The sequence below is a fragment of the Aulostomus chinensis genome, chromosome 12, assembly GCF_037954235.1.
Source record: "Aulostomus chinensis isolate RoL2024-O1b breed Wild chromosome 12, RoL_Achi_v1.0, whole genome shotgun sequence".
Classification (NCBI taxonomy): domain Eukaryota; kingdom Metazoa; phylum Chordata; class Actinopteri; order Syngnathiformes; family Aulostomidae; genus Aulostomus; species Aulostomus chinensis.
Genome location: NC_141331.1, coordinates 12,349,848 through 12,361,996, shown reverse-complemented (window position 1 = coordinate 12,361,996; position 12,149 = coordinate 12,349,848). Strand labels below are relative to the sequence as shown.

Below are 12,149 nucleotides of genomic sequence, written 5' to 3'. Positions count from 1 at the left end.
GTGACTCTGCAGCTCCTCTATAACTTCACCTCCCACACACATTGTCATGGCGACGTCTACCAGCCTCCCTCTCTCAGAGGGTGGCATAGTCTCTTTGTGCGGTGCACCTGCCCCCCCCCCCTTCTGGGTTTGAACAAGAGATGATATGAAATGTTTATGAAGGCTCATGATATTTAACTGCATATAATGTAAATACCACGTTTTTAATTAATCCAGGGATTAATTCCTAATGACAAAAAAAATGTCCACCCCCCCCCACACACACACACACACACACGGTTATCTTGATCTCTGCCTTTGTTCCACATCTGCGCCAAATCTAATTTACTAAATTATACACCAAGTAAATAAGAAGCTTGTTGAAATGTTCCCGATGAGGCCGATACGTAATCATGACGCCAAACCAAAATCTCACCAAAGAAGAAAAGTAAAAAGATGTGACATGCAATTGAAACCAAATTCGTACGCGATAATAGCTGATATAGCGTGTGACAGTACGTGCACAGGTTTGACCTAATCCCACACGTTAGATCTGCTCACTTCCTAATCTATCACATCCTTAAGCTGCAGCTGGGAAATCCTTTCAGCCCCGAGCGGCTGACGAGCATGTGTTGTCCTGGAATGTCTCGCTTTAATGTTGATTCACTCGGTTCATGGGGTCGCTTCAGGCTTAGAACCGTGTCAGCTAACTGTTAGTTAATGCAGTCGATGTTCATGATATCCACAGACTGAGGATAGAATGAATGAACGCCTCTGTTGGCGTGAAAATGTCATTAAATGCGCAAAAGCAAAGCAGTTCACTGATAATTAACCGCTGGTTTATTCTGCTTACTATCGTATCAACTAACGATCATACTTTAGAAATGTGAAGTTATGCAAAAATATTTCCCCCATCAACAAGAAATAATTTACCGGTGGTTAACGTTAGTCTCTGTGATAACTAATGTTAATGATGGCTGTGCACTGTTGAGTAATGTTACCAATCATTCCAGTCTCAACATGAACAAACTGTTAGACAACACACTAGTTACCTCCCAATCAACTGCTAGTCAATGCTGGTGACTCGGTTAACTGAGCTTAATTCATGTTAAAGGTGGGCTTTTCCTTCTTTTTCTCTCACTTGCGCAGTTTTAACCACATGCACTGCTTCCTTCCTTCCTTTTGGTCCCCCCCCCCCCCCCCAAAAAAAGTGTTTTCCACAAATACATCAGGATAACCTTTAATCTCAACTCATAATCACTAAAAAAAACAAAAACAAACATAGGAAATAAAAAGCTGAGAACCTCCTGTGAATACCTCAGCGATGAACCCTTGCTGCGCTTTACAGTTTCTTCGTGCATTCACTCTGATATCTGATGTGCCCTTGCTCGCTGGGACTTTTCCTCGGCTGTGTACCTTGAACTCTTACCATGGTGGTAGTTTTACTGCGGTGTTTAGCACACAATCCGACTCCAGGTCTACGTGGAACAAACACTGAGCCGCAGCAGGATTTACTCTCATACTGAACAACACATTACAGCTGCAGGCCTCTAGTTACACTCCACTTCTTCTTCTTCAGTGCAGTCCCTGGAAATGGGATGTGCATCAAGTTAGTTCAGTATTTTACTCCGTAAATTACCTCAAACGAGGATTAGCGTTAAATGCAGTTCAACACACGAGGGGGTTTAATTTAGTATCAATTGAGCTGGAGTGAATGATTACATCCATAATTCAGATCGAGTGGCGCGAACCGAAGGAAACCAAACTGCTCAGGGTAACAAACCGAGCCGGTAAAGCAGAAATATTCTTTGATGAAGGGAGCTAAATACAAGCTAAATCTGGGGTCATAGGTTTGGCTTCTTGTTTCCGTGTGTTTGGTTCATTATTACTTGATATCCTTGCACCTCACATCGATGTCTATACGTTCATATTATATACATTTCTGGTATTTTTCTACTCTGTCTCTTGCCCCGTTATTGGTGATGGTTTTAATCTCATCGTACCTGCATACAGTGACAATAAAGGCATTCTGATTCTCTGATTCTGATTTTCGTTTGGTTGAACATCAAATTGGAAAAATGTCTGGCAATAATGAAAGAATATCCACATCCAACGCTTGTCTTTTTAAACCCTGTTAGCACCATGAACGGCTCGTAATCAGACATCAGTCATACCATGTGCAAAGACCAGCGCCTGTCCGTCGTGTAACTCCTTGAGCAGCCGCTAGAGGGCGGCAGAAAGTCGAGCATCCAACTGAACAGACGTCTAACGCGTAGACACGAGGCTTTAGTTGTTGTGTTGTCCAGAAAGGCAAGAGGGCATGATTTTTAATTTCGTTTTATTCATTCACAAATACTTAATTTAGCAATATCCCAAAAACTGTAAATAAAGAGCCATTTAAAGAGTAATACATGGAAAAAAAGAGGCAAAAAAGAAAAAAGTACGCACACAAATAATATAGAAAAAGAAATGCGCAAAACTGTAAATAATTGCAACAGTAATAATAACATAGTAATTACAATAATAATACTAATAACAATAATATACAATAAAACTTTGCTTTTTCATACATTAATTTTTCAGATTACGGTTTATCCAAGGATTTGATTATAATGTGACCGCATTACTATGAAGCAACAGGTATTCTAGGAAGTATTATGGATGTAATAAGTATAATACTTATATTTGTATATCACTATTTCCATAGAGTATATCACTTAAAAGCATCGCGTTTTTCAAAAGTATTCAAGTTTTCTTTTCTTTCTTTTAAAAAAAATCTTGTCTAGAACTGCTGACACGCCTGTGATGAGCACTCATATTTAGATGTCACCTCGCAAAAGCGTCACAAGAAATGTCAGCTGAGTGTGAACGCACGCAGGAACTCGGATAAATGGAATTTGAAGTTTTTATCGCTTCTTTTCATTCGCCCCCCCCACCCCCCCCCCCCCCCCCCCCCCGGCCCCACGTGCATCGTACAAGTTTTTGTTCTGTTTTGTTTTCTGGTCAACAAGCTTTAAGAACAAAAACAAACAAACAAAAAACTTCAACATTTCATACAAATTAATTAAATTAAGTGGACTGGATGATAGCGATCAGTAGTACTGTAAGCCCTCGTGCGGTTTTGTAGCTGAGAACTGACCTTCGACCTGAACGTGTGAGCGAAGTCCTCGTGTGTAAAGATGAGATATCGGTGCAGGTGTGGACCGGTGCCAGACTACCAGGCAGCGGTGGTGGTGGTGGACTGACGGGTGGGCGGAGCCTGAGGGCGTGGGCCTGCCCGACGCTTTTAATACAGATGCGCCTCGGTGCGCCCTGCGTTCGGCGGCGGAGAGCGAGCAGAGAGCACCATGACGGCACCCAGCAACACCTACGACGTGATAGTGGTCGGCGGAGGCATCTCCGGTAGGTAGTCAGCGGTAAACTTTACCTTTGTCCTCAGCAGTAGATTTGTCCGCCGAATGATGCGCGTTGGTGGTGGTGGTGGTGGTAGTGGTGTGTGTTTGTATGAGTGTGTATGTGTGTGTGTGAGGGGGGGGGGGGGGGGGGGGGGTTAGACAACTGTTGCGTAAAAGCTGTAGGTCGCCTGTCTTTTGCCTGGAAGTGGTAGAACCGCTGATTCAGGTCTTGCTCTGCTGCCAGCTGAGACAGGGGACTCTGATCCTCCTGGATGCCCGGAAAGAGCAGCTGAAGAGCCTGTTAGTCCTCCTCCTTCTCCCACCGCTGTCTCGCCTCAACAACAGCGGCTAATCATCCTGCATACTTTCTATTACATAAGAGGGAGAGGAGGAGGAGGAGGGCTGTCTTATACATCGGGATAGGCTCATGTACCGCCGTGCTTGTTTTATTTGTCACATTCCCCAACTAAACGCCTCCGTCAGCCAGGTGGAGACACGGCTGGTGCTGAGGAGGAGTCCACTTGCGTGTGTTCACTTTCTTCACCTCATACACTGATGGACGGTGGTGTTTCTCCTTCCTTCACTCATGAATTCTATAGATTGCTACATGCTAATAACGCCTAGCATGTCACCTCCGGTCCTGCTCAGGATGCTAGAAGCTCCTCGGCTTTTTTTTTTTTTTTAAGATGTTCCCATGTTGTGCTTTATTTTGTTGGTCTATTTGTCCTCCATGCTTCCCTCCTAAACTCTTTGTTGTGGTTGTTTATTTCTACCGGCATCAGTGGGGGAGAACTGGGTAAAGTGAGCCAGCCTCTGTATCTAGGTAACCAGTAAACAAAAGTAGCCGCATGACCTTAAATTAAAACAAGTACATAGCGAGAGCGCTAAGCGATGGTATAGTCCTGAGTTAAACTCATCACGTTTCTAAAGTTCTGAACCGTGCACACGCGTGTATTCTTTATATATTATTTATTACATGTCATTTGTGTCATACATGTAGCGTGACCTGAGCTGCCGCGTGAAACTGTCGGGAGCTCAAACTCGTCTTTGTGTTTGTGCTTACTGTTGGTAAATTACAAAGACGAGTTTTAAGTTTAAATTGGACCGAATATGCAAATCATGTGGACACAAACATGGTTTTACTGAAAGGAGGGAGGTTTTGACTTTTTTAGGGTTCAAAAGAGTAAAAACAAAAAGCTCAATCATGTGTTTGATACATCAAAATTGTTTTTTTTGGGGGGGGGGGGTTGTGTGGTGATTGCTTTGAAGCTGTCACAAGTAGAATTAGTTTTGGTTCATCTGACCCTGTTCTCCCCTACTGGTGCCAACACCTGAAATTCTTATTTTATACCCACTTTTTTTTGTTTAAAAAACAGTCCAAACTTTTCAGTTCAGTGCTGCAAATTTTAACAAATCAATGTTCAGCTTGCAGGTATATTTGATGTGTGTCTCGTAGCCGAGGTTAAATCACAACATTACAGTGTCGTTGTAAGTAGTCGTCTGCGTGGTATTCTGAAGAGTGTAAAACCACCTTTGACAGCGCCTCGGTCTCGCTTGCTTCCTCTCAGACGTGTGATTCTAAAATGCGTCATGGATTCATTAATTGAGACTTGTTGCTTGGTACAAATGTCATTTACGGGGCTATTTATACTGGTTTGTTAATGTTATTTATCAACCGTTACGGATGTTTCTGTATAAAAGTTTGGGAACAAACCCAACTTGTAGGAACTACTAAAGAACTGCATTTTTGACTGAGACTTTGCTAAATTGTTTTTCCTCGCCGGGATGTGTGTTGCTGCTTATACGCACCATTAAAAGCGCTGCAGCTCCTTGACAGCCAAGCGGTCAGGCTTTTAGATTCAGCCAAGGGACTGAAACGCCTGTCAAGATGTGGCTGCCCGCTCTTTTCCCCTCTGCCCGACCGCTGTCCTCTTTCCGTTCCACTGACAGTTCCATCGACTGCTCGCCTGCCTGCACATCTGTCTGTCTGTCATACTGTGAACAATTTAGGTCAGTGTCAGTACGAATACCAGTCAAGCAGGCAAAACAAATCCTAGTGAAACAAGCTAATTTCATAAAAATAGCACACAGCCACCCGCCAGTCTTCCCTTGTGTCACATCAAGGTCTCGTAATTACACCATTTGTTTCTTCTGCTGCCCTTTACCGGCTCACAACAAGCTCCACATATAACAATCACTGTCCAATCAAAGAGCTGCTCTTTTCTGCATCTCTATCACCCCGACATGTGCGCCTCTCCTTTTGCCCGTTAATTTAATTTTCCTGCCTGCTAGCAAGCGAGGGAGCAAGCAAGCAGCAAGACTGCAGCCCGCGAGGGGCAGCCGGCACTTTATGAGAAAACATTAAACACTTGTGACAGCCTGTTATCAACCAGCAGCAGCAGCAGAGAGGATGCCAAGGAAGAGCAAAGAGGAGGAGGAGGAAGGGGGAGGAGAAACAGGAAAATAGATATAACGGGGAAGCAAAGGAGGGAACCACTTCCTCCTGTTCTGGCAGACAGAAAGAGGGACATTTGTCTGAGAGCTGGAGAAGAGGAAACGAGGGTTTTTAGTGGGGAGTAAATGGGGAAGGTGGCCGCGAGAGTGGAGATACCAGTGTTGAAACATGCTGTCGGGGTCGGTGTCCTGAGTTGACTCGAAATGTTACAACACGGTGCATTCCCCCCCCCCCCCCCCCCGCAAAATGAAACAGATAACGGAAGAACTTGCAGGCTCATATTCTGGTTTACATTCCAAATCTGAAATGACCGTAAAAGTAGAGGTCACCTTCTAGAAACGACAGATTTAAAGCTCCATTTTTGATTTTTTTTTAGCACAAAAATATCTTGCGTAATGTTGTGGTCGTGTTTTCAGGCAGGAAATTTTTAATTTGACCCCAGAATTTTTTTTCCCCCCTTACAATACAGAAAAGGATTCTCTAAAACCACTAAAGAAACCCTCAAGCAACATTAAAGTCTCCAGAAACATCCTCTGAATGTTGCAGTTAAAAGATTTTCTCTTCGAGAACATTTAGCATGATAGGATCTAGAAATGACGTGTTCTGGATTTATATATAAATGTATTGTTTTGACTTATTTTGCCACATTACAGGTGTTATGTTAGTTTTTAATGTCATTATTCTCCTTTTCATTGAAAAAAACCCCGTTGCTGCAATAACGTGATCATTTTGGGGGGATTTTTTTAGACCGAGATGTTTTCTGGAGACGATGATACACACCGTAATAGAAATGTTATTTTGACGCACAACCAGCCAAGCTACAGGATCTACTGCAGTTCACTTTGGTCAATTCTGTAGCCGTAACAGGAACATTATGGATATTGACTGACTGTTGATTCCCATCCTTTAAAACATAGCAGAAATGGTCAGATTAAAAGCTTTTCTTTGACGTCGTTATAACTTTTCCCCCATTGGTGTGGGAACAATGTCATGTATGTGATTAGAAAATTATGGAACTTATTTATCTAAACTCTGTGTATGATTTTATTGATCCAAACATGAAGTTGCACAGACACAATATCTTTTTGTGCTTCGGCCCGTTGTCCTGCAAAACCAAAGCCCAACCGCTTGTGCCGGTGCTAGCACTACTATGCTATCTGGGTTGGCCATGTTGGTTACATCATCTTCTTGCAGACTGTTGATGCAGGCTCGGTCACGGAAATTAAAAAAAAGAAAGAAAAAAAGTAAGAAAACAAGCTGACGGATATCCAAGAATGTTTCAAACGCTCTTCCATCTTAGAGGCATAAAGATGCGCAGCCATAACCACCAGATTACTTGGGTACCATAACGGCTGGGTAAACATAAACCAGTCTGACATCACCTGACTGCTCGCAAGTTTCCTCGTCTAAGGTTATTTTTGCAGCTCCTGTGTATCTGGAAGTCACCTTGGTGTGTTTGCTCTGTGTTGGGGTTAGGGTTGGTAAAGGCTAATGTTTTTCCTCACATCAAGTAACGACACTGACACGACAGTGAGAATATTTGCTCAGCTAGAAAAGTCTTTGTGATATTTTAATGGTGGGATTTCAGGCAGGTGCCCTTACTGTTGCTAAGTGATTGCGCGACCATTGTAAGAGTGATATCAGTGTACACTGGGTGAGAGGCGGGGTTCACCCCGGTCGCCAGTCTGGAGTAATTGCAGGTCCAGTATCTTGCTCAAGGATACTTCGACATGGGAAGCGAGGCTCGCACCTGCGACCTCCCTTATGAACATGCCGGCTCCTTGACAACACTCAAAGTACCTTCACGTGACCGGAATGTAAAGCCAATTGGTGTATCCATGCCGGGAAGATGAGACGGTTGCATATCTTGTCAATGTGTCTCTCTCTGGATCGATACGGAGCCTTCAGAGGCCTGATTCAAGTGGCGCTGTCATCACTAAGCCACTATCGGTTTGTTTTTCTTATATTCCAGGAAAAAGAAGAACATTTGAAATGTCCGCACATTTATGATATTATATTATAATATTATATTGTATAATATATGGGGGGGGGGGTTGTCATGATGGTGGACACTCAGATGAATGAGGAAGCTTAGATTTGAGTGAGCCAAGAAAAGCAAAAAGAGGAAGTCTGCTCATGAGTATTGCAACAAGGAAACATTGAAGAAAACATGAAAAAATGTTGAAAACCAGAGGTGGCGGGTTAGAGCAGATTGAGCGATTGAGCAGCAGCTGAAACTGAAACAGGAAACGGTCAGACGTCTTAAAACGACAACGATGGGCAGTTTTTTTGCTTCAAATTCACTCGATAGGTTTGGTCGAGTGAACAAATCTGTGCTAGGTGCAACGGCGGCGCATAGGAATAAAGACAGATTCGTAAGGTACAATGAGATAATATAAGATAGGAAAGAACTTTATTATTTTGAAATAAATATTGATCCTCTCACCTCTTGATCAGACTTTCCTTTGGAATCAATAGTTGTTGTTTTTTCTTGTCTTCTCTTATTCACAATTTCACTCTCCTCGTCTGGGCTGTTGCACCTAGCGTTAGCCCACCTAGCCTTGGCTGCAGTAGGTACCTCAGATACCTCAGTACTCCTCCACTGCGCCTGAGCGCAATTTTTTCCTTCTTTTTGTACTTTTTGTCAGCCAGACGATGATTCTGTACACAGCAGCTGCTCAGTGTTTGTTCACTCGGTTTCTGTGAGAGTTGGCTGTGTTCCATCCATTGACAAAACTTTAGTTTAGGGTTGTTGTATCGTTATTTTTCAGGGTTTAAAAAAAACAAAAAAAAACATTATTACTTGTGCCAATAGTAGAAAACAATTAAATGTAGAGGAAAAGCAGATAAGATCATCACAAAAGGGCAGAATGGAATGTAGGTATTTGGTGGTAGTTCAGCATTACTCTCAGTTCTGTTTGCTTTTCTTTACGTCCAGTACAAACATCTGACCTCAGACACGCTAGAAACACAACACAAGGGGTCTTGGAAGAACGTCCCCGAGGATTTAATCTCCCCGCTTCCCTATTCTGCTGGAATTGAAGCATCAGCTCCAAGTTTAGTTCCTGTTTTGAACTCCACTGCTTCCTGGATGTGTTTGTGTGATATGTGTCTGATTGGAGTCGGGGGGGGGGGGGGTTGTCAGTGGGTGAGAACCAACGATGGCAGAGATTCAGCACACAGAACAGTTGGAGACAGGGGGATTTCTAATACACACAGGCACACACACACACACACACACACACACACCTATACAAATACAGTTTGTTCCTGCCAAGTGGCTCTATCTTAACAATTACTGTTGTCAAGGAAACTGCCCGTCCCTATTACTTTTCCAGCACAAAGTGCAGTGGGTGAAAGGAGTCTGTGTGTGTGTGTGTGTGTGTGTGTGTGTGTGTGTGTGTGTGTGTGTGTGTGTGTGTGTGTGTGTGAGGCCTTGTTTAGATATATTTGTGGGGTCTGATGTGCTTTCTTGTGCCTAAATGCTTGACGCCATAGCATTAAATGGCTGTTTTGGTTTTTTTTGTTATCGTTCAGCGTTCCATTTTAAGGGGGGAGGTCGCCTAAAGTCAAGAGCAGGAGCGTGTCAGTGATAGGAAGATAGACAGATCTACTCAGTGGATATGTGTGTGTGTGGGGGGGGGGGGGGGGTGTGCGTGTGTGTGCATACAAGCAAGATTTTGTCCAGGTCCATCCAGTCAAAGACATATCACAAGATTTCTTAGAATTCTGATTATTAAGTGAAATTATTCACCATGTTGGTTTTATCTCAGGGAGGCTGAACAATTAGGGCGAGCGGTGCCTCAGGTGCTGTTGATGGAGAGACGCCGTGGTGGGAGAGACACACGGAAACAGTCAAACTAGCAGCAGAGAGGTGGAGGCATCTCACATCTAATGCTACTATCAAACACGAAGAAGCTGAAGGGTGTTTTACTGTGGGTGTGTTCAGACCGCCTGGTGACAGGAATCAGTGCTAAAACCCAGAAATGATCTGGTTCCCCTGACAAGTCACAAATGGATCTTTGTTAAATGCCTAAAATAAAATAAAATGGTCTGTGGTTCATTCTTTAAATATTTGTCTATGGCTTGAGATCTAACAGTAAGTATTTTGAGTTTTGACGTATCTTTACCATTAGAAAAGTCCTGGTGCTAAGCTAGTAGTACCATGTGTCTGTGGTTTAGTTGTGACTGTTGCTTCAAAGGCGGCTCCTGAAGAGGTTAGCGTACATGCCGCCGTAGCATCGGTCAGAACCAGAGAGTATTTTGTTTTTTAGAAGATAGAATTACATTTAGGCTTTTATCCAAGGAGAAAATGTTAGTGATTGACAGAAGTATCATCTCATGACCCGCCCCCTCAGATGAAGTCACACCTATACAGTGAAGGTTTGGTTTGGACCAAATTGAACATTTCCGCCATTTGTTTGCATTCTTAAAAGGTACATTTCAAGGGCTTTGCATCTGTTTGATAATTATCAAGTGTTTATATCACTGCATTAAGCTGCTACCAGCAGAGGAAATCCCGGAGGAGCGGCTCTGAGGCTCCCTCTCCTTGGTTTGGGTAGAAATAAAACAACTGCAGGTTATTTGTAGAACTCCAGTTCTACAGGGTCTCTAGCACTTCTGGAGTTTCTCACATTGCTGGCTGTTGGCAGCGTGGTATGCACTTGGATTGATGTTGCAGCAAAGGAAACAACCAGGACTACAGATGTTTAAATCTGTCTGAAGAACTTGTGCCATTAAAAAAAACAAACCCCAAAAAAAACGTACCGTATCTACACATTCAGGCAGCATAAGAAAAAAAACTGTAATTAACCTCTGTTTCATTTTTTTGGGAGAAATCTCTGAAGAATTACATGAGATCATCCAGTTGTGACACATTTTTTATTTTTCAGGTTAGTCACATACCATTCTCTTTATTTCAGTTTCTTCTGAAAACTTCCAAGCCGAGATAGTTTTCTGTTGATTTCCCAGTCACGTTCAGCCCTGTTTCTTACTTCATAAAAATCACATTATTAATGCTGCAATTGACCCACACAAAGCTTTCTTATCAAAGCAGCATCCCAACAGGAGGCCAGTGTTTGCAGCGATGGCTGAGGGCACAAACAGGCTCTGCGGACAGATGCTCTTTGTTTTCACAGACAGAGACTGACCTTTAGAGCAGGTAATAGCATCAATTTAATGGGAGAATTTGGTCTGCTCAAGGCTAATGCTTTCTCCAAAGCCCGGCAGGGTGAGTGTCTTTGTATACGCAGGAGCAGCTGACGCAGGTTTACAAGACAAACCGTGTTTAAGCTTGTGTAAACCTCCCCATCCTCAACTTGGATCTGGGGGATTTGGAGGGAGAGAGTCAGGGGGAGACAGGGAGGGAATTTAGGCCGAAGGCCGGGAAAACATTTGTTCAGATGTGGGTGAAGATTGAGAGGGTAGCTGCAGTCAGATGTCTTTTTCATTCTTCTTCTGCTGTTGCATCACGCCAGAACTCTGCGTTTTCAAAAGTTTATGGACATCCACAAATTTCAGTGTATTTTTAATGCTCTGTTGTGGGTTTTCTTATTACCCAAACTTTGCTCGACTTGGAGGTGGGAGGTGACTGCAGCTAAAGACTGCACTGATTTATAGCTTGAGTTGAGGTATTGGGTCAGTTTTGGATGGATGTAGCCGCTCTGTTTTCAAAAATACTTCCCCATAGCACAACTAATGCGATATTTCAGCCAGACAGAAGTTAAATGTCCCATGTAACATCGAGGGAAATGTAGAACAGCAGGAATTTTTCCTTCCTGGAACAGTGCAGTGTGGCTCTGCAGTCTCTTGAATGCCCCTGCACATTATGTGACATCTTGTTGAGTTAAAGTTGTGACAGGGACCGCCTGAGGTCAGCGTGTGTAAAGCTGCTGCTGCCATTGATTGTGGAGTCGGTCAAACAGTTAGTATGTCACTGTATGTTAAAGCTAGACTCTTTAGCTCCACCCTCTCTTTTCTCCTCAGATGATCGGACGGTTGTTGTTCGTCTTTTCTTCCTCCTCTGCCTACAAAGACTCCCTCCACCCCCCCCCCCCCGGCTCTCCTTGGTTCCCACAGCTCTCTCAGTCCCCCAGCTAATGTTCAACTTGTTTGAAAGGCAAATATTAGTCCGTTAATCCCTCCTTTAATCCCTGTCCAAGAGACCTGATTATGAGTAAAGTTTTATGGAGATAAATGCACCCAATTCATACCCAGTTACACTGTAGAACAACCAGTGTTCCATCAAATAGATTTCCGGTAGCTTTTCTTCTTTTTTTAATCCCCAAACATCTTTCTACACCCATTCGTGCTGGGGAATT

At 43.3% G+C, this 12,149-nt stretch overlaps 1 protein-coding gene across 1 annotated transcript in view; it reads left to right on the top strand.

Moving 5' to 3' along the window:
* Nucleotides 1–3,294: 3,294 nt before the first annotated feature.
* Nucleotides 3,295–12,149, top strand: part of maoa (monoamine oxidase a) — a 30,010-nt gene continuing 21,155 nt past the window's right edge. The window contains exon 1 of the mRNA XM_086220202.1: nucleotides 3,295–3,381. Within this exon, the coding sequence (XP_086076328.1) occupies nucleotides 3,327–3,381 (55 nt within the window). The 5' untranslated portion in view covers nucleotides 3,295–3,326. The remainder of the gene's footprint in view (nucleotides 3,382–12,149) is intronic.